The sequence below is a fragment of the Rhea americana genome, unplaced genomic scaffold (genome assembly GCF_003343005.1).
Source record: "Rhea americana isolate MKP2758 unplaced genomic scaffold, rheAme1 scaffold_82, whole genome shotgun sequence".
NCBI lineage: Eukaryota > Metazoa > Chordata > Aves > Rheiformes > Rheidae > Rhea > Rhea americana.
The window spans coordinates 2,512,234-2,535,716 of record NW_028187001.1 but is presented as its reverse complement, the minus strand read 5'-3'; the positions used below and the strand labels follow the sequence as shown (position 1 = coordinate 2,535,716).

At 37.6% G+C, this 23,483-nt stretch overlaps 1 protein-coding gene across 5 annotated transcripts in view; it reads left to right on the top strand.

Annotated features, from left to right (window-relative positions):
* The window catches only part of SCML2 (Scm polycomb group protein like 2), a 75,434-nt gene that overhangs the window by 1,179 nt on the left and 50,772 nt on the right, over window positions 1-23,483 (top strand). For 4 of the 5 annotated variants that reach the window (XM_085323092.1, XM_085323091.1, XM_085323088.1 and 1 more), the window contains exons 2-3: window positions 13,484-13,591; window positions 19,776-19,844. In XM_085323092.1, the coding sequence (XP_085179218.1) occupies window positions 13,570-13,591; window positions 19,776-19,844 (91 nt within the window). In that variant the 5' untranslated portion in view covers window positions 13,484-13,569. Of the gene's footprint in view, window positions 1-60; window positions 118-13,483; window positions 13,592-19,775; window positions 19,845-23,483 lie in introns of those variants that run through there. The other variant, XM_085323090.1, reaches the window with a different exon arrangement.

The following is a 23,483-nucleotide window of genomic DNA, read 5'->3' as shown; positions in this document are numbered from 1 at the left end:
GGCGGCGGTTGGGGGCCGCGGCGCTGCGCCTGTCGCCGGCCTCCCCGCGAGGTGCGCGAGGTCCTGCCGTGACGCCGGGCGGGGAGGCGCCCCTTAAAGCGCGGCGATGCCGAGCGGGTGTGTGCGGCTTCAGCGTGCTCCCGTTACTGCTTTTGGCACTACGATTCCGTTTGGAGGCTGCATGAGGGGGCTCGGCCGGGCGGGGGGCGCTTCATGCTCGCTTGCCGCGTGTTGTGGTGTCTTGTTTGTAGGTGAACTGTTGCGCGTGGTGTAAATTGGTTGCTGACTTCAGAGCGGATTTCTTGCGTCGTGAATTGTCCTTTCTACGGATACGTGGTAATCCATAAAAAAGTAGTTAAGCAAAGCATGAAAAATTCCGTTGTAACACTCGTAAAGAGCGCTCTTTGCTCATCGCTGTCGTCAGCTAAATCAAATTGCAACTCGGAGTGTGGTACTGTAGTAATTAAATGAAACGTTTCTAAAGTTTGCTTGCATGGTCAGTTAGACTTCAGGAATAGAATGCCTCTTTCTGTGCTTCTAAAAGCGTCTAATTGTTCATTTATTGCAATTAAAACTTAAAAGCCTTTCCCTATGGTTATTTTCTGTTTCTCACTGATTACTTGGGCTCAGAATAATTCTGAAGCCTAAAAGGTGTAATGCAGAGGTTAGATACTGCTATCTTTGTGAGGTCTGGTAATGTAAACCTCACTTGTGACTCATGCATATTCTAACTAATCTAGGTTTGGTGATTAAACTTTACAAAACAAATACTTTGTAGATATGATTATAGCTTTTCAGAGCATACTCTACGTGACTTGTAAACAACTTTTCAATACAAATTTGTTTGATTTGATTTTTTTTATTATTCGAGGAATGGCATTCTTAAACATTTGAACTTTTAAAATTTTCATACCACATCTTGGTTACAAGAAAGTGGCAAAGTGCTCTGTTAGTCACTGTCAGTAAGTACTATGGCATGTGGTCAGGTGGGAAAAAGAATGTTTAGGAAGGCGTTTTCTGTATTACGGGTATGTTTATGCTCTCATATTAACAGCAGGTAATAAAGAGGAGAGTGAACAGCTTGAGTGACCAGTTCTCCAGGACCCACCATCAAGTGCTCTTCTGACTGCAATAGCCTGCCAAACACTAGAGTGGGCTTCATGGCAATGTACTTAGGGAGACCACTCTTACAGCCAGACTGTTGCTTTGGGGCAAGGGAAACTGCTTTTTCTCCCTTAGGGTACAATAAAATGTCAGTACTATTTAAGGGTGATGTTGTTTGAATTGATGTGAAGAAAAAGTGCTTTGAAAACACACCTGCTGGTACCCTATTTATGGGCAGTCTCACAGTTATGTAAGCGGGAGGCAATGGGGAAGAGTATGTGGTAAAACTGAAGTTCTGACCTTGAAATACTTAATGTTATAAAGCTAACTGCTATACAACACGGTCCATTTTTGAATATAAAAGTAATGTTTCATGATTTTACTTGAGGCTTAGCTGACAGAGTTAATGTTGTAGTTTTCTGGTTCATGTAGTTTGTGTAATGTCTTGCAGGTCAACTGGTATTAAATATTTTTATAGTACTGTTCAGATTCTGAAAAAAAATGCTTTTGAGTGTGTGTTCTAGCTACAAGTACTTTAGTATTGTGCTTCACACTAATTTGAAGCTGAGTATATATGCAAAGCTAACTTTTGGTTCTAATGTCCCACATCAGGTTATTTTTATAGTTTGATTAGACATTAAGTGTTGATCTTGACTTAGGGAAGTTCAGTTGAAGGAGCAGTGACAGACCTCTAAAATACGTTTTCTCATACTTGGTACATATTACTACTTTGAATGTGCAGATGTCTTCTTTCTTCCTTTTTCTTTTTTTTCTTTTTTTTCCCTCTATGGCTGATTTTCTTACTATATCCAGATAGTGTTCTAATGAGGTAGAGATATTGTTTTCTTAGTAGCTACTTAAGTTCAAAAGAGGCCTTGGAGAGTGTTTCCATTGCAAAACCGATCTGGCCACTAGTGTGAAATTTATAGTACTAAGAATGTATTTATTCCAACATCTATCCAAAAACTGCATATGTAAAATGATGACTCAGCTCTCCTTAGGAGAAAAGAATGTGAAAAGGCTAAAGCAAATGTAGATAGCTCCTTCTGCCCTTTGCACATGGGTGTCCTTTCTCATGAGTTTGTTCCCTATTTTTTAATATTCAAATAGAGTTGTGAGTTGAGGGTGAGCCATGTCTACTCTCTTTACTGTTGCAGTCAATCCATAATAGAATGGATGTGGGGGGGGGAATTAAGTCTTCAGTAATTATCCTTTGGCATTAAATCACATCAACAAGAAGAAATTACATTTGTCATTAGCTGTCCATGACTGCAGCTGACTGTTATTGGTCTGGGTGCATATGCCTCAAACAAGGATGGGTGAAATGCAGGGCTCTTGCGTGTTTTAAGATAGCCTTTTAAGATACCATTTRATACTGTACTGCAGTGTTTTCCAAGAGTAAATATAGAGCAAATTGGAGAAAGTACAGTACTTGAAGGAGTTACAGAAGAGGAGCTGTTAACCAGCTTCTTTACCTCTGCATCTGCTGGGAATTTAAATTTTTATTTATTCAAGTTTTAAAGAAATAGCCTTAGGCATCCAATCTTAGTGCTGGTTACTTCTTCCAGAGATTAAAATCTTAATCATAGAGGACTATGCTGTTAGTATTCTCTAAAATACAAGAAATGCATGGAAAATGGGCCAGGAGGCTAAGATTTTTCCAGCATGCAGGAAAGGGCCAAAAAAATCCTGTACAAAGTTGTCAAGGCTTAACAGAGCAGTTCGTAAATACAGAGCACAGGAAATGTTAAATGTAAAATGATTTGTGCTTGCATGTTATAAACATTTTCATTACATATAACAGTCTTGATGTTTTGCAAATACTTTTACTTTGTAGTTTGATTTAATGTAAATTCAAGTTCCACAATATTTATTAGCATTCCAATATGATTTGATGAATGATTCTTTTTGACTATAATTTGCATTTTGGTATATGACAGTGTTTTGCTAATACAATTTGTATGGCTCTGTTGAAGGTTCAAGTCTTCTGTAATTTGATGATACCTTGATTTAATGGCAGAAAGAAAACTCTTAAAACTAGTTTTATATAGTTAAGTTTATCGGTCATAACTGCAATGCAGAAATAATGGTGAGATACATGTGCTATATGTGCACAGCTTATTAAGTCCTTAAGTGAGTTGTAGTTTCTTCTAAGAGTATATGTCTATGTCAGTGCCACTGCTCATATGTGAGTGTTTCACACACCTGTCAGCTGACTGTTCTGAATGGACAGTGGTGCTGTGGGCAGGCATCCTGCTCCTGCGGCAGTGGTGGAGGTGGAGCAGCCCTGTTGCCTCCTGTTCTGGGAGCAGCAAGGTAGGACCTGGTAAGTGATCAGTTCGGTTCGTCTGTGTGTGTATATAAACTCCCCACATTGCCTTTATATAACTTATATTCTTATTTGTGATTTCTCCTAGTATATGTATGCATTGTGGGATGAGGAGGAGGTGGTTTTGTGCCAGCTGCTGCTTAGACAGGGATCATATGAAACAGTCCATTCTTGTAATGGCCAGCTGAGGCTGCGGGAAATGGTGGGGATGGCTTCATGTATCTGAGCCAGTTGTGAGCAGGTTTCCTGTTTATTTTCAACAGGTGTATAGGCAAAGAGTAACCAGTGCATAAATAGCGGTGGTGATACTTGGAGATAGTTGCATGTCTTTCTTATTAGTCATTCCTTTTTGTTAACAAGGATATATATGTATATGTGTGTATATGTGTGTGTGTGTGTGTGTGTGTGTATATGGAGGAAAGACAGGAGCTGCATCATAGCTATTCAGAAAGCAACAACTATGTTTGCAAGCCTTCTTACCTATTTTGGTTGGGCTTGTTCAGATACTCTCTTTTGTATATGCTGAATATTGGGCACAGGTACATGCAACTAAATCATTGGACATAGGGGGGCAAATCACTGTAGCAAATTGCTTCAAAAGATCCCAATCACAAAAAGTAACTTTATTGCCTTAGCTTCTATGTCATTGAAATAGGACAACAAAAACCAACTTGGGTCCAAAGCCAAGTGCTAATGTACTGTGKTTTTTTTCCTTCTACTTTCTTCCTACTTTCCTGAATTCCTTCTAGGATAAGCTTAATATTTTGAAGGAACTGAAGGGAGTCTGCAGCTGTTATTTTCTTGCAGTTGGGCACCTGAAGATTCAGACAAGTTTTAGGATTTGCTGGATGCAGCTGTTTCTTAAGAATAAAAAAGGATGGGGGGATTATGCTTGATATATTATAAGGGTGTGTATGGTTCCTGCTAACTCCTTGAAGAGTTGAATTAGGAAAACATGGTGTTTGTCCTAATAAGCGAGCCTGATCTGAGTGTTTCTGGATTTCTGTGGAGAGTTTCTACATACATATATATCTCTTTTCACCTTCATGCATGGTACCTTGTGTAGTCTCTCTCATTAGGACTTACTTAACGCCTAGGGGCTGTGATCTTATGTTTCTGCTCTCTGAGTTACCTCATCTATCTTCTGATCTGATAAATAGTTCACATTCTTTTGTAGCTGATGGCTACATTGTTAATTGAATTATCATAAGTCATTTTTTTGGGACCATGATTTTAGCATTCCATATGCAGTGGTTGCCCACAGTAGAATCTTAAGTTTGTCCAATAAGGATTTGTCAGGTTCTGATTCTTCCAATTTTTTAAAAAATCAGGCTGTTTTTGCATGTAATACTTCAATATCTTGTGTTTATGCAAGGTCTTTCTGAAATACTACAATCTTTAACAAAGTTTTACTTTTCTGCTTGTTTTAGTAGGAGATTGCCTTTTTGTCCCAAAAGAAAGATGCTGTTTAGATATCTTCTGTCCAGACTAGTCTTAAAGTACTTCAAATTTGTTAGAACAATGTTATATGCAGCTTCAGTATGAACAATATTTTTGAATTGATAGTTTTTCCCCTGTATATGATGTGCTTTCTGTGCAGCTCCCCATTGGTATATTGTAATCTAAAAGCAAGTAAGGTATTGAAGGTAGATAGCCTGGTTAAATTAGTTGATTCTAGGCTTTCAGCTACACAAATCAGGTCAAATTTTATCTGAGATACCAAGGAAGTCTTGACTTTAGGTGAAAGAGATGACCTTCTCTAGTGGAAATTTAAGTTTTCTGTCTTCTCAAGGTAATATGATATCCCTTTTAGTTAGTTCATGACCAAGCCTTCAGCCAGTCTCTCTCTCTAGCATATATTAGTTCAGGGACCATCTGAAGCTAGTAAAACCTACAAGAGAGTAGCACTGTTTTGATGAGGTACATGAGTGAAGTGTGTACCATTATTTATGTATTATATGAAATCTATTGTAGATTAACACAGGAAAATTCAGGGGAATGAGTGCAGTTCTAAAGGATGCTTTTGAAAACCTGTTTAAAAAGAACAGTTTGTAAAAATGAATTTGTATATGGAGGAATGTGAAAGGATGTCAGAGCTGTTAAGTTTGGTGAAGCATGTTAGTGACACTGTCATATATTAAGGTTCAGAGATTAAAAGAGCTGCTAGTATGTTTGATGGCACTTTTGATATTAAATCTCTTGTATGAATACAGTATACTTGAAAGAGGCAGGCAGTTTTCTGGAAAGGTCAGAAGATACATACTGGCTTTAATCATGAAAAGAACAGCATTATAATTACCTGGTAAATATTATCTGTATGTTATGAGTAATATTTTTGCTAGCTTGCAGTAGGAAAAATGCTGCCTGGATTAATGGCTGAATTCTCCAGTACTCAACAGTAGAAGCCCTGTGCGGCAGATGTGCGGGAATGGCACCTTCCTGAAGGAGGCAGCAGAAGGCTGGCTGCTCTGCCCCTGCCTGGGCTGCAGTGTTGGCACACAACCAATTGCACATCCGGGGAATAGGTGGGGGAGGCTGTCCTGTTACACCTGGTCTCATCCTGTTTTGTATAATCAGATAGTCATCCCAGAAATTAGGAATGAGGAGATTGACTTACTTTGGATATTACCTGATGCTTTGGGATTTTCAACCTCTTACATTTTTTGAGGAGTATGGCAGATTCTATGGTGGAGCGTTTGCAGCTGTCTGCCTCTCCATGCTGCTTAGCGTTGGCTTTTTTTTTTTTTTTTTTTTTTTTGTGACCTGTCAGCACTTTATTATCTGCAGAAATGTCTAGCGACATTGAACAGTGCTTGTGAATGTTTGTGCAAATATTTTTGGCAATATCTGACGAGGATTCCACTCCCTTATGGAAGGGGATTGGAGAAGGATTGTTTCTTTCCTAAAGAAATAAGAAGTGGGGAAGGAAAGCTGTAACTACCAGTAGCGCGGGTATGCCCAGTCCGGTGGGGAGTGGGTGTGCCTAGAATGCAGCTGGGCAGTGAAGGCTATAATCAGCCACCTTGGGTTTTCCTCCCCTCAGAAACATCCTCTGAAAAGTGAGGTATCAGGAAATTCCTTGAGGGTTAATTTAATTTTGGTTTGTGTGTGTGCGTGTGTGTCTGTGCGTGCGTGCCCTGATTAGACACCAGCAGGCAGCATGTGGTACCAGTGTAGTGTAGCTGTCCCATTATGTAAAGGAGCATACGTTGCAGTGTGTTGCAGCAGGGGACAGATGTGATAAGGCAAGCTCTGCCCTTGTTAATGAACAGTGGTTGCTAGTCCCAGTTAGCGTCGTATTGTTTGGATTCTTGGGAGAGAGGCAGGAGATACCATAAGCGCTGGAGGAAGATGGTAGCAGAAGTGTGTTACTGTTGACATTGAGTAAAAGCCAGGAGAGGCAAATTCTTTTGCTTCAGAACAAGCTTAACTTATGTGAGGTGCTCAGAATAGACTGATGATATACAGAAATGTCCCAAGACTATTCTCTGTGCTACCAATTAAAAAAAAAAAAAAGCTGTGCTCTGTATTTGTTGCTCATAGATTTTTTGCAGCAAATAAAAGATGATTGTGTTTTTCTGGTTACTCTGTTGGATTAATAACAACTCTGGATCACAGGGATGGATGTCAGCTCCGCGAAGCGTGGATAGGGCTCTATTAGATCATATCGGAACTGAGCTTCCACAATTCTTTTAGAATTTGGAGGCAAGGTAGAAAGAAGGAAGCCAAAGTTGTCTAACAGGTTGTAAAATCTCTTTTTGCCCTTCTTCCTCTGCTTGTCTTTCTGCTCCTAGCCCCCTTGTGTACACACTCTCTCTCAGATTGCTGCATTTAAAACTGTTGATATTGCTTGTTTTCTGTAAAAGACAAGTGCAGAAAAGCTATATAGGGATCTGGAGCATCCCATTCCATACCAGCTTCTGGGCATCTCTTACTGTTTGCAATAGCAATTTCTTTTCTCCCTTACCTGTCTTATTTGCACTGTGCTAAAGGTATGCATAGTGCTTCACAGAACAAATAGTTAGAAAGCTCTCTTCTGTGTCAAGGGAGGCTGAGCTGAAGGAGGAGAAGATAAATCTGTGTGTATATATAGAATTTCATGCGGGAATGCAGTGCTTATTGTACCTTTTTTTTGTGCATCTTCTAATTGGTTTGTTTCATGACAGAAATCTGAGTTTGATTTGAGTGAAGTCATGCTGAATAATATTGATGAATGTTTTTAGGAACAATGCTGCAGGCTTGAAGAGGGAAGTGGAAAATAACACAGAGGTATTAGAGAGGTGAATTTACCAAAATGTTTAAACGGTTTGTCAAACTCTAATGCTACTGTAAATATATATTAGTAAATACAGTCTGACAAACAGTTTTACTATAGACAGAAATGTAAATGCTTTGAGCTATATTTTAATTTATTTGAATATAACATTAAAAATACCCTTTCATGTGGGAAGACTGGCATTTTAAGAATATTTAAAGCTGTTAATAGACTGGGTTCCAGCTGCCTGGCTGAACTGCTGACTTCACACATACCATTTCCTTTTTCAGGTTTTTACAACCCCACATCTTCAAGCTTTTCAGGCAGGATCAGGGGGGTGAGGGGCTGTTTTTATTTTCCACTGGTAACATTAGAGCAACTCTAAACTTTCTACTTCAATTTTTTTTAATTACTGTCAAATTAGTAAACAATAAATCTACTTGACATAAGGTATTTCTGTTATTAGTTGATACTGCTTATATTATTTTACTGAGACATTTGTTTTCTGCCATTCCCATAAAGTATTCATTTCTCATTTCAGGAAGTTTTGCGACAAGTCTTTGGTCTAAATTCGGTTAATGTTGCTTTTTAAAATACACAGTGCCTTGCTCTGTACTGAATAATACAGTCAGTATGGATTGTGAGGTTATGGTTTTGAAGTGTATGACTTATTGTAAGTACAGTTGCTCATATTCTAAAGCAGGTCATAAACTTACCTGTATAAAGGGCAGACTGTTTACAGATGGCATTTTACTGTTGACAGCTTAGAGGTTTATGTTAATTATTTGATACATAGTGAGTTGTACACTGCCAATGTATTTCTAAGAAACTTTGCAAATGCAGAAAACTTCATCCTGATGTTAGGGCAAATGACAGTACAAAATGATTTTTAAAGCAGTAATTACCTACTTACTTTCCTTAACACCACTTAAGAAATATGTATTATTATAACAAAGTTCAAATATATACCTAATATTTGCTCCCTTTGAAAACCAGTAAATCTGACAAAAGTCTAGCTCTCCTAACTCTGTTTTTATTAACTAGAAGAGAAGGTGTTCTCATCTATTGGTTCATTAGAAGAGCTGCCATATGAAATACTGAAGTTTATTTTACTTTCCTGAAAAGATTCTCACTCTTTTTATAGAGAAGGTGAACTAGAAGAGATTCTAATTTAGACTAAGTTTGTCAGAACACCTACTCATTATATGCTTGTGTGTATAAATGAAAAAAACCCCAATCTTTACTATTGTTTTGAAATGGTGTGTAATGATAAATAATGCTGATTTTTACAACTATAAAACTTGTGTTACATTTGTGCAAATCTTTTTTTTTTTTAATCTTCCAAATCTTACTTTTCTGTAATGATAGAGCAATATGTTCTGAAAGGCGCTTGCTGATAATCTCTGTGACAGAAATCAAGGAGGTGTATGCTGCTATGTCTTAAAGGATACTTGATGAGTCTGCACATAAAATTTGCTTTGGGTAACTAGCCTGTTTTTTCAAAGGGGCTTGGAAGTATTTAAAGTTATAGAAATACTGTTTTAAGTCTCCTTCTGCTTTTTTTTYCCTTCCATCTTTTCAGCCTCTTAAGGACTTGTGAAAATGGTATGTAACAATGTTTTTATTTAAAAGATAAGAGATGAAAAGGTAATTAGGTTTTTAAAAGTATTCCAAATTCATGAACAAAAACTTTGAAGGAATGCAACAATTAAAAAAAATCACAGTTGTTTTGGAAACAACTGTACTTGCATATTGGGCTGTGTTACCCCTACACAGAAATTGAGGTCAGAATCATGACTCTTGCGCTGTATGTTAGTCCAGAGAGGAGAGTGTGAAGGTCCTTTCCATGGATGCCTCTCTGAAGTGTTGTCTGTAACAAATGAGCAGGAGGAGGGAAGGGATGGTAACAGAAGTAAGAGCATGTCGATACTGACCAGCATTTATAACCTGTAACTCTTAGGTTTCTAAAGTTAATAACATTTCAGTGGTGGAGGTAAAAGCAAAGTGTAGGTCTGGTGTAAGTGAAAGATCAGGAGGGGATATTGCTTTGTTTACATTGTGCTTTTTCTTTGCTCTTAACTATTTTTGCTGTTTAACTATGTATAATTCTTTCCCCCCTTGCATATGGGAGTTTGATCTAGAAGAATCTATAGAAGAAAAAGAATTAAGAGAGGGGAAGGTATAAATCCCTGTTCAGATACAGTCTCAAACATGACTATTTCAACCTAGAATTAAGAAGATCGGTATTTCAGAGTGGATTTCTTACTAGTTTCCTCTTCTGAGTTCTGGAGGTCGTACAGCTTTGTATCTGTGTAAAAGAAGAGCCTCAGCCCTTGCCTAGCTGTGACTGCCAATGAATGACTGTTCCTTACTCCCCCAAGGACCGGAGAGCTGAGCTCTAAGTTACTCCATTTATACCAGTGGCAGGGTCAGAAAGCTAACTGCCTCTRAAGTTGGCTTCTCTGTCTTATCTCTGAGTCTGAAATGCTGAGTCACTACCACAAAAAACAATAATTTCACTGGGAACTAAGCTCACAGTCTACTTGGTGCTTAGGCTTCTTTTAAATAAAACGCTTATGTCCATAATTCTGTTCTATACATTTTCATGAGCAGGTATGCTGTCAAGATAAACTTGCTCTGGGAAGCTCTAAATATGGACGATTTTTTCAGAACATTTACCTGGTTAGCTTGGTTCAATGATTGGCTTAGAGCAAGAAGGATAATGGAGAATTGTATTAGACAAAACACAGAATGATTTTGACGTTTTCTGTAAAATAATAGCTTCTTTGAAATGTGGCAATACATGCCGTTTGAATATTTTTTTTTCCAAATTAGAATAGTAGTGTCAGACAGGAAACATTTTCCATCCTGTGTTCTGACATCTAGCATTACGTAGTAGCAGCTCAGAAAGAATGGTTTAGGCTTATGTACTAATATATTTCTTTTTCACTAAGGACTCGCACAGTGGGAGGTAGCTAGTAGAAGTGATTTGGGGCTTGACAATAAAAACCTTAATAAAGAATTGAAGGCAGATAAATGCTTTCTATTTGATCTTAAAACAAGTAACTGATGTAGGAGAAGCTAAGTAAGGAAGGAGTAAAACTGAATTTCAGGATAATTTGAAATGTAGATGTAAATATTGCTGTTCCTGGGAGTTGGGATCCTGCATGATTCTTTTAATTAGAAATATTCTAACGGTGAATCTAATGTGATGCTTTTGTTCCCCCCCCCCTTTTTTTTTCTGTCGCTTTTCAATTCCTGAAGTTTACAGTAAACAGTTTCTCAYGGGTGTCCCCACACAGATTCTGTACTTCCACTCCCTGAATGGATGCTTTTTGGTTATTTTCTGTTTGTGACCAACAAGCGTTGTTCTTAGCTTAGGTTTTGTACCTTTGCTTTTCATTTTTTTTCCTTTGTGCCCCCAACTCCAYTACCCTTCAGCCTGGCCATTGCATTTCTATCTCTGTTTATTCATACATTGTTTTGTTGTACTTATTTTTCCTCTTCATTTCTAAAAGCTAGATTACTTTCTTAACCCAAACTTTATGTTCACTCTCTCTGTTTTCCTAATGAGTTGCACATACAAGAATGCCTTGAGATCCATGCTTTCTCCATAATTTTTTCCCGAAAGTCCTTGGGGGCTTCTCCCTCGTATTTAGTCATTGTTTTCTTCTGATCAGGGGAGGGGGGGCTGTGGTTAGAGTCAGGCTGATGATGTTGGGAGCATTCTGAAGGGACTTGTGTTGGTTAGCAAAAGACTAACTGCCTTGCTCACAATTTGCTACTTAATTACATGATGTAATCAAGAGCTGTTTCTACGTCTGCCCCTGCAAAAGAAGTTACACTTTGTTTCAGACTGACTCTGTTGTGTTTTGGAGGAAGCTGGCTTTCATTGTGTTATTCTTCAGCAACGTGCAGTAGTTGCTAGATAAGAGGCTCAGAAATACCTTTCTTGAGTATGTCTTCTGTGACAGACAGCACTATCTACAAGCTAGTAGTGACTCAGAATTGACTACAGTAGGTATAAGTAGGTTTTCAGTAGCACCTCTTCTAAATAGAAATATATTGTATTCCTGCTGTTGGATTTGCCTTATTTCAAGCATCATTTTCAGAACTTTAAATTGTCCTATATTTTTAACAGGCTTATGAGCATGCTGTAAAATAGCCTATCTGGTACAACACAAGCTAATGAAATGCTGGAATCCTTTTTATGTTCTGACAGACGTTCCAGTTGTGCTAAACTTGATGACTATCACTGCAGGGTTGGAATCTTTATTACTGCACCAAGTGCAATCTGGTACTTGGAACAAAAAGATAAAAACCATGCACTGTTTTAAAGTAATCTGTAAAAACAGCTACTTTGACTCCACATCACCTTTCACAATTTATTACTTAGAGAGGAAAAGCTTTGAATTTTTTGGGGGAGTCTACAAAAGTATCAAGTATTTCAAATTTATTTGATGGCTTAAAAGGATTTCTATTCTTAATCCTGCCGATCATTTATGTGAATGCTATTGTGCAGTGAAAACTGCTTCCTTTTTATTATCATTCAGTTTTATTTATATCTACTTCCAAGACTCAGTCTTTTGAGTTTTTTAAATAACTGTGCAGCATGTTCGGCACAGAATTTTTCATTCATTGGTATTTTCAAAACCATATTTATTTTAGCAATGAGACTTGCACTGTATAAGTAGTTTTCATCATGCAGTCCATCATAGTRTGCAAGTTGATCTAAATTTTGCAGAAATGTCCCAGTTTAAGGAAAATACTCATCTATATGACACCTTTTTTTGTTATATGCAATATGTATACTTAAATTTTTATGGCACATGGTTATAAGATTCAAGACATTACAAGTAGATACCTTGCTTTTCACTGCTGTTCTTTTTATGTAACATTGAAAAGTGTGGCTTCTAACAATGTTTCCTGTAGCCAAACTTAAATGGTCAAAGGAATTGGTCAAAAATGATAATTCAGAACTTYTAATATCTTTTTACTCATTATTACTTGAGTAATAATCCATCCACTTGCGTAGATGGAAGAGGATTATAAATTTGATGATTTTGTTGCTCCCAGGCTGAAAAGTTTCAAGTGAGTTTGATTTCAGCTGAATACAGTCAAAATTTAAAAAATTAGATGCTGGAGTGGAAAAATAACAGTAGCAAAAGAAAAAAAAAAGTTGCTTTTGGTGTTTTACAGTGGTTTAGCTAAGTTGACGCTTCTATTTTTCTAAAGCCTACAAGGATGTGGATCACTGCTTCTATCTGAAGTCAATATACCCCTAACAGGCTTTCTTCTCTGTGATACCACTTGCCATTGCAACTTGTATCAGTTAACAATTATGCCTTTGTGTAGACTTCTTACATCAATACTTTTGTTCTCCCTTCTGCTGTAGTTCTGAAGTACAGTATGCTTTATCCAAAAGTGTTCACAGTGATGATTGTTAAACTATGCATATGTGAGACTGGAGGGCCTTTCTTCCATTTTTCAGTAATGTGGGTTTTATTTTTTTGAAGGGGGAGAGAATGAATTATGTTACGTATCTTTCCTTGCRTTAGTAACCCATTGAAAATGCAAACCATTAAACAATGAACAGTCAAACAATGAAATAAAAATGTGGTTTCTTCTGTACCCTTGCCACTTGGATATATCCGTTGTTTGCACAGTGTTATTCTACAAATAGCTTATTAAACCTTTTCTACTTTAAATCGGCAAGATAATTATAAACCAATACAAAAAAATCCCAAATCCCAACACCCCCCCCTCCCCTAACATGTTGTATTACTACTCCACAGGAAACTGTTGGGCTGAAAGGAAGAATTAACTGGCCTTTCAACTTCAGCCTTTTTATTGTGAGAAGGAAGATCACAGAAGTGTTACCATGGGGAGAACAGCAGCTAAAGGTAAGGCCTGGTGGCTTTTATCCAAGAGGGAAGAAAATGAGTAAACTGTTAACTGTCTTTTTTTTTGAAGGTGATGGGATTTTACTTGATAATTACTATACTGTTAGATTAAAGAAGGGAGGTAATGATATGTATTGAACATGAATAAGTTCATACTTTACTTTTGTTTTAAAGTAACTATGCTAAATTTAGCTTCTCTTGGAGCTGTTCTATATAATTCGGTGAAAACAACTTTGTCCTCTGACAATCTTGACACCGTTGTCCTACTTTAAAATAGAAGAGTGTGCCTAGACGTGATATTAAATAAAAAGTAGTCCTTTATTCTTTAACTACTGCTTAATTTAGCAGGAAGATAACTGGTAATACTGGGAATCAAATTTTACCACAGCAAATTGTGTCAGCTGCTATCTTTCACAAGCTCTTGGAGATAAAATGAACAGTTTAAGAAATTTGTTTACAAACGCATAGTGTACCATGAAAGTTTGATTTCTGCTGTGTCATCTCCGGAGAAGTTAATCAAGAATTAACTTAAATGCTAAATTAAAGAATGAGACTTAAGAAGTAACGAATGTGTTTGGGTTAGTGGAACAAAGAAAATGTAGTAAGAGAAAGGTCTGCTGTCCAAAGCTGGGTTGCTGCTGCTTTTCAAAGCTTTCAAATGAGTAGCTGTCCCCCATAAAAYGTTGCTAACACTTTTGTGTAACACTCTTGAGCTTTCTTCCACCTTCAGCCCAAGTTGCTTTATGTGCTTGTGTGCTCCTTTGGTAAATAATTGTCTCTTGCTATAATAATAGCAGTGGTCATCCATTTAATTGTTGTACCAGGAGTTTATGGAGGAAGCCTACCCCCTTTGCTTGTAGATTTTCTACATGGTTGTTGTCTAAATATCCTAAAAGAAATGCTCTGTTCCTGGCAGATAAGATAAGATTAAACCTCCTGAGAAAGCACAAAAAGAAATAGAAGGAGATGTCTCAGATTCACTCAGTCTTGGTATCTTCAACTGTGTGCACTGAGGTTTGGTGAAGGGTAGCTAAGAGGTGCTCACAATCCTTTGTGCTAGGGAGTGAAGGTGACTGGCCCCTTCCTGGGCTATGATAGGTCTTAAGACTTGGGCTCATCTTTGTGTGGGAATATTAGCACATCTTAGTAACTTGCCTTCAGATGAAGGTTATTGTGTGGCATGGGAAGATCAAATGCTTTTGTTACCCAAAGGTGTTTAACATCTGTCAGGAAGACACAAAAGATTTATTTGAGAAAAGTGGTCTTCTGACATATTTTGAACACAAGCCTGTGTAGAAGACTTTAAGATATCTAAGAAATAGCTGTACAAATCCTGAAAACATGACTGCCAGCTTCTTCCGCCGTGGACAGCAAGAAAATATGCAGGTTTTAGAAGACGAAAAACATATGCCTCCTCATATAGAACACTACTCTTTTTGTCTGCTAAAAACAAATGCTGTCTGAAGAGGTGTTTGCCAACCTACAGACAAAGCTTTCCTACTGTCAAAAGCTTAACTATTCACAGAGGAAGTGTGCTTTTTTGTAGTATCTCAGGCAAGTAACTGGAGTTCAATGTGGCCATATTTAACAGGAAAAATAAATTGGCCACCAGGACTATCTTTTACTAGACTTTATGTTCTAAAGGTGCCTTTTCTGCTTGTAATTCTTTTTGTCTCATTCACAAGCCAGTGAAGATAGCTTTGTCTAGTTTCTTCGTTGTCTCTGCTTTCTTGGGTGATAGATGTGGTTACTCTTGCCTGTCTTCTGTTGTGTAATCTTATCAGCAGAAGAATTCTGTGGTTACAGATAGAGTACAGTGATGTAAACAAATGCAGTTTTGAATCAGTAAGCAGAAAACACCAYGTTATGTAATCTATTCTGATCTTGTGTTGTATCTACTGCATTAGTTTATAAAGTATGCTGTGAAAAACTCTTATTTGGTGAACATAAGATATGCTGCTTTCATAATTTAGTATATCCTGTACTCTAATATTGCTCCTTAGAAGAATAGAATCTTATGGGKTTTTTAAAAAAATATATAATTGTATATATAATACTTACTGGATATATTTTATATAGATAGTGTGTGTATATATGTCTGCACACATATAATAGATGTACTATGTATGAGATATTGTACATATGTACTATTTTAATATATATAATACATATGCACATATTACTATATATTTAACATATTTTGATAACAATATTTTATCCTTTGTTTTTGCAGTTTAACAGCTGAAAAGCATGTAATTAATCCAAAATAGCAACATTTCATTTTTGTTGTTTTGATTAAAACTACTTAAAAATATTGTATGTGTTGTGAAAGTAAACTCAAACTTGTCTCTTAAAAATTGACTTTTATAAACAGAGGAAGATAAATAATGAGTTAAACTGCCTGTTTTTTTGTCACTGTGAACTTGAGTACTTCAGAATGAATAGGTCTCTTCTTTCTCTTAAAAATAAAGTTCCCATTTTCAAGTCCATTTTCAGCTTTGAAGGAAATCAGTCATTGAACATAACTAGCTAAAGAAGTTGAAAAGAAAATGTTCTTCGTACCTGGAAGAAAAGCCCTCTTTCATAATCTCATTTAAAGTTTCACTGAAGTGTTATATGCTTATCCAGAGATCTCCCTCAGCCCAGTGATTGGCATAATACTCCTCCATTTCTTAATCTTATTTTCATTAATCTTTGAAACTAACTTTATTAGAATTTGAACTGTCAGAATTTCAAATATATATTTAAAAACATATATTTCATCTTTATAAAACCGTATTTTAATAAAATCTTATATTTTCTTTTAAAAATAATCCATACATTTTTATCCACCTGGGATACAGACATTGGAGAGGCACTCCAGACTAAGACATCACAACGTCTGTGAAGTGTAAACTGGGGGAAAACTTTTGATTGGTGGGAGATGGTAGTAGATACAGGGTGTCTCACTTGAAGAGAGGTAAGTAACTTTTACTGTTAATAGTTTTTCATCTGCTTAGGTAAAATATTCAGCTTTGTAACAGCCTTGCAACATTGACGATTGGAATGCATAAAGGCAAGGGGAGTCTTTGGGAAAAAAAATCTTGTTTTTATTCACTCCTCTTTGGATACTGGCATGTGCTAGGGGAGTTTTGTTCAAGGATCTTAAAGTATAGATTTCTGGCTGTCCAGAACAACTGATAGTGACAATGCTTCAAGTCTGTTTTAAATGAAGGTGTCTTCGCCAGACAGAAAAGAAATGTTTAAACTGCTACTGAGGAATCCACTTCTTTGCATTAATATATTTATCACTTGTTCTCATAATTTCTTTAATGGTTGGTTATAGAAGAAATGCGTCCCTGAAAGTGTTGCATTTCAGCTTCATGTTTGCTGTGGTATTTCTAAGATAAGCATTAACCTAACTGTGATGTGGGAAGTAAATGGAGTGGTGATAGTCAGTGAAAACTCATCTGGTGTGCAGGCTATGGTGTTCCAGATTCTTTCATTTCTTCTTGATTTTTCTGATCATGAAAGGCTGTCATCTTGTTTGAGATCTAACACTGGTGGATAGATACTCTTTCATGACTCTGTTTTCTCAGCCTTTGGGTATTCCTGGGAAGCAGTTATTCATTCTTACTCTTCAAGTCTTTCTCTTGAAACATGAAAAGAGAGCCAACCAGTGCAGAACATAAATAATTTCTYAACGTGCTGTGGCCATTTGTGAGATTTTAGCCTTACAGGTATTTCACGGAATCACAGATTCTCAAGCAGGATCACGTAGAGCGTGTTGCCCAGGACTCTGTCCAGAAGACTTTTGAATTTCTCCAAGAACGGAGACTCAGTAACCTCTTTGAGCAAGTTATTCCAGTGCTCAGTCACCCTCACAGGAAAAAGGGTTTTCCTTTGGTTCAGATGGCATTTCCTGTGTTTCACTTTCCCACTGTGTTTCAGTGTGCCCACTGCCTCTTGTCTTATTGCTGAAAAGAGTCTGGCTCTATCTTTTTTGCGCCCTCCCATCTGATATTTATACACATTGATCAGATCTCTCCTGAGCCTTCTCTTCTCCAGGCTAAACACTCCCATCTCTCTCAATCTCTCTCTCTCTCCCCCCCCTTTTTTTTTTAATATGTGAGGGATGTCTCTTCATCATCTTTGTGGCGTTTTGTTGGATTCACTTCAGTAGCTCTACATTTCTCTTGTACTAGGGAGCCCAGAACAAGATTTTCACATCCTCTAAGAAACTGGTGGCAGGCCCCTGCATAATTATTGTATGRATAATCGTGCTTAATCTTTTAATAAGGAAGTGGAAAAAAGGCAGAAGAAGCAGCAGGGAAAATTTAAGTCAGTCCAGTAAAGGACAGACAGTATCCAACCACTGTGAGCTGACAGGTTGGTAGTTCCTTGATCTCTGTCCACTTCTCAGGACAGTGCACTGTCAGGGATGACCAAAAGATTTCTTCTAACAATGCCTGACCTCTGGTTCAATGCTTCTGTATACAGTGGCTTTACTGATACTTATTTGGCTTGCTGTATTAAAAACTGTTAAAGGAAGATGTATTGCTTTTTCTTTTTTTCCCTATATGCTTTAGCTAGACTTACTGCTCACCATTTTAACAGTGAAATGCCGAGTTTGTCATGCATGTGAATGTATTAAAACTGTATGTAACAATTGTTTGCTTAAAAAAAGGAGCCAATACTTGAAACTTGTCTAATATAGCTAAAACTAAACATACCTATATGTAACTTCTTTCTTGAAAAAACATACATGAAGTCTGCTGAATGGAATAAAAAGTAAAGCAATATGGCCTTTCCTTGGCAAAAATCAGCAGAAGGCATTCACTTTCTCATTACCTATGTTCTCTGTCATTCATCTGTACACAAACACATAGAAATGAGTCTATCAAACTTAATTTCTTGCCAGATTTCAGTGCATATGTGTGTGCATGATCAAAGGGGGGCGGGAGAGAGAGAGAGAGAGAGAGAGATGCTGTACCTATAGTGGAGAAGATGAGAGAGCCAGTGCCACTCTACCTTTCTGTGTTTAAAATATGTTAGTTTGGTTATCTGCTTTTGACGCTGGTGGACTGCAGTTCAAATGTAATTCAAATAAAACACTGAACTGGCAATTGAAATATAAGTACATTTTCAGATTTTAAAAAGAATATCCGGCTCTGCATGGCAGAATAATTCTCTCAAAGTTTGCTAATGCCTCAGAGTTGTGCATGGAGTCAGTTACAGGTTGCTCTTCTCGGAAGGTGAGTACTTAAGTTAACTGCTTTGGTTGTCCTAGTTCATGTGAGTTGCTGCAGGTGACATAATGGTTCAGTTTTACAGGGTGACTGTATTGATAGTTGATTATTTTGTTCTCTTACACTTAAGTCCTTACGTRCTGATGGGCTCGTACTTGATACAAATACACTCCTAGCCTGGAATTAGAGGAGTTTCGGTGATCAGAGACTTAAGATGCAGTTATTTCTGCAGCGTTGATAAGCCCTACTGGTTTTTCTCTTCTATGTTTTCTGTAAGTAAAGCTTGAAACAGAATACAGGTGAACCATGTGTGATGTTCATCATTTCCACTCCAGTTCTTTCATTACTTATTGAAGAACAACCACATACAGAAAGAGCTGAATCATGGCAATATGTTGAATTCTTCTGATGTTTATTTTTTATAAGTAAAATGGACACTGAGGTAGTTGTCTGCATTTGATTATTCAGTAAATTAAAGATAGAATGGAATCTTCAACTCAAAAATACACTACTGTGTTTTTCTTTTTTTTTTTTTTTTTTTTTTTTTCTTTTTTTCCTTGTTTCTCAGTTCAGAGTGGTCTGGACAAGAAAAAAAAACAGTGATTCTAAGGATCTCAAATTGTGTGTAGATTGAGTAAATTGTTAATAATCAGAGCAGGGTTACTCTTTGTAGAGATAATAAACTGTGTTTTCTGCAACAAGCTTTTAACAATGTGATATAGAATACTCAAAAGCTCTGCTTTTTCATGCTATACTTCTCAATATATTTTTAAAAGAAAAAATAGTACAATGAGTAAAATTATTATACAAATGCCTTTTTGATTATGCACTGAAATGAATTTGAAAAAGTCTTTGAGATAGCKTATTCTGTATTGTTTGAAAGCATTCTGTGTTACAGTGGACATGATTATGATGTGAATATTACATTGATTATGTAATGGAATCTTGTCTTTTAGATTCAAAGAATATTAGAAAAGAGAAACATGGAAAGAATCATCAGGCAAACAACCCATCTTTAAAAAGTGGTAGGTATTGCAGCTGTCAGGTTATTAGTTAAGGTACCTTTAAAAAAATAAATCTATCTATCTGTCTCTCTATATATATATATAGAGAGAGAGAGATTTGGATCATACTGTCTCCTGAGGCTTTTTTATTCTTACCCCCCTCCCCCCCCCCAACTTCCTTGGCTATTACTGATGGGTAGTTTAAAACACTGTTGCTTCTGTCTACCTTGGTTAACAAAATATGTTTTCGTACAGCAAATGATACTTGAAATGGCTTGACTTCAGCCTGGCAGTTTTACTAGCCTAAGACAACTATTGATATTTCTATATAATCAAAACCATCCTGTGAACAGTGATTTCTTTTTTATTATTATTATTTATTTATTATTTGGCTGTTTTTCTAATCATATATTTCTCTTTTCTGTGCCTCTTCTGCCCCAGTTATCTTCTTTTTCCTCGTGTGTTTGCTGGTGCCAGAATAAGACTTTTCACTTTAATAGTATGAATTTTTACCATTGTTAACTGGATTTAATTGCCTGGGATTCTAACTTTACTTTAAGCAAATTCTGTTTTCAAATCAACTGTTTATTTTTATATAATAAACCGAGGAAGCTCCACACTTGCCAGAAATGGTCCTCAGTTTATTATATAAAAAAACAGTTGATTTGAAAACAGAATACCAAATTTAGACATTGCTTTTCCCAACAGGTGCCACAGGGCATGTACGTTGGGTTTGCTKCCTGCTTTTCTGTTCAACAGCTTGCTAATTAAAGAGGCTATCTAGTCTTTGTGAGGCGCACTGAGAGCACAACGGCTTCTTTATATGCTTTTCATGTGTTCATGTTGGTTGCTTGAATGTGGGTCAGTAAGAAATGTCACAAGTCCTATTGACTGAAGTAGAAAATGTTTTTCAGAGTCTGTCGTTAACTTTTGATAACAAATCGCTAGGTTACTTAAACTCTCACTGTACTTCCAGTCCCATGCCCTTGGACTCCTAATGGGCGGCCTGGTACAGAGATTTTCTTGGATACMAGAGGAGGAGTGACTTACTGTAGTGCGGTCATTGGAACAATGTAGAAATATTGACATGATAACTAGATAGTTGAGGCAATGATATCACATACAAGTATGACCTGTTATCACCAGCCACAGTAGGCTTTCTGCTGTTCCATTGGTCAGATTCTTCCTGTTTCTTCCATTTTTTGGGGGGAGGGATCCTGGCAGTAATTTCTGTTATTCTTCCCTGTTACTTGGAGACATGAGAGAAAATGTTTTTTGTCTTGTTTTCTGTCTCTAGCAGAGCAGAACTTCAGTCAAACTAAAGTCAAATAGCATGTCTATGTTTTAAAATAATGCTAATACCACATAAGTCCCCCCCACCAATGCTTTTCATATGTGAGTAAGGTAACAGCTTAAGGAGTCACTATAAAACTTCCCTGCCTTTTTGTGTAGTATAGCAGGGCATTTAAGAGGCTTTGTGCGGAAACAGTGCTAAGCAGATGAGCCTTATTCCATCATCTGTGCATTCTTCCACTGGGAACTATGCTGTTAGTGTCGCGTTTGAGTACTGAATTTACTGATGAGATCTAGACTCAGTTCTGTCAAACATCTAGAGAAAGTGACTTGCTCGAGATCACACAACATCACTGATTATATATGGATGAGGTGATAATTTTATCCTGTGTTACTGCATGTTGGTGGGAAGGGAGAAGAAAGAGTCTCTCTTTGTGCTGAAAAGTAAAAATACCTTACAATACTTTGGGCTAACATCCACTAAATCTCAAGAGTTTTCAGGAGGATGTGTGATAGGAGAAGTTGAAGAGGAGAGGAAAGAGTAATGTGAGAAGAACAGATGAATAAATAGGCTAAAGTAGGTAGGGAAGTACAGGAGTAGTAAACTTCCATTTGAATCATCACAGTATGTGGAAGGAAGTAAAAGGTTTAAGGGAGGATACAACATATTTTATACTTCACTTACTGTGTTTGCAAGAATATGTAAACCAAAATTAAAGAGAAGTTTTGTCATCTTTGACAAGGGATGGGGAGATGAAGATTAGAAAAGACACAGGTATGTGTCAGAAGTCTCTGATGTCTGCACAGGAAACTTAGGGATGAGATAAGAAGACATGAGGTGCTCCCTCTGTTTAAACAGCATCTAGACTATGGTGATACTGTATTAAACTAAACTAAATAAACCAGAATCTTAACTCTGTTTATAAGTGACAGAATTCATGGTTTAAATCTTTAATTAATTTTTTTTAAAATACTTAAACTAAGCTGAAGTCTTGCATACAGTAGAGAAAGATAGAGATCCTGGGCATATACACACAGGACATACATGCGTTCTTGGAAGCAGACAGGATGCCTCCAAGTGTGCTGAGGGAGTTGACTGACATCACTGCAAGGCACCTCTATCATTTGGAAAGGTCATAGTGGTTAGGGATGTTTCCTGATGAATGGAAAAACCCCAGACAATAYGCCAGTCTTCTAGAGGGGGAGTATCTGGGTAACTGCAGGCTGGTGTGCCTACCCTCACTCTTCAGGAAAACTATGAAACAAATCCTTTGGGAAGCCATTTCCAAGCAAATAAAGGACAAGAGTGAACTCAGGAACAGCCAAGATGGATTTGCCAATGCAAGCCATGCCTGACTGACCCGGCAGTCTTCCATGGTAAGATGACCGATTCTTATCTTGGCTTAAGCAAGGCCTYGGGTATGGTCTTTTTCAGTGCCTTTACAGCCAGACTGGTGAGATGTGATTTGGATAGGTAGGCAGAAAATTGGCTGGACCTCTGAGCTCAAAGATTTGTTGATCAACAGCAGGGAGTCCAGCTGGCAGCTGGCTACTCGTGGCATTCTCGGAGACGGATACTAGYGCTGATGCTGTTTTATGTCTTCTTGGTAGACTTAATGTGAGAGGAAAGAACACACCATCGGCTAGTTTTCGGATGATATGAACCTGGGATGAGCAGCTGATGTGCTGGGGGGCAATGTTGCTATTCAGAGGGACCTGGACATGCTAGAGAAATGAGTCATCAGGAACCTCATGAAATTCAAAGACAAATGCAGAGTCCTGCACCTCTGGGAGGACTAATCCCATGCAACAGTGCAGGTAGGAAACTGGCTGGCTAGAAAGCAGATTTGCAGAAAAGGTGAGCAGGAAGCTGAGCGTGAGCTAGCAGTGTGCCCTTGTGGTGAAGAAAGCCAACTGCATACTGAGTTGTTCGAGCAAAACTGTAGCCAGCAGGCTGAGGGAAGTGATTAGTTCCTTCTTTTTGGTATTTGTGAGACTGCATCTGAAGTACTGTGTTCTGTTTTGAGCTCCCAGTGCAAGGAAGACATGGGTATACTGGAGCAAGTCCACTGGCAGTCCACCAAGAAATTGAAGGACATGATGCATGAGGGAAGAGTCTGAGAAAGCTGGTTTCTTTGACCTTAAGAAAAGAAAGCTTACAGGAGAGCGTCTTGCTGTCTTCAGTTACCTGATGGGTGGATGTAGAGAAAACAGGGCCAGACTCTTCTGAGAGGTGCTGTGGGAGGACAAGAAGCAACAAACACAAATTAGGACATGGGAAATACTTATTTCATATAAGGAAAAAAAATTTCCCAGTGAAGGTGTTAAAACCCTGGAAGAGGGGTGGGTCTGGAGTGGTTCTGGTGY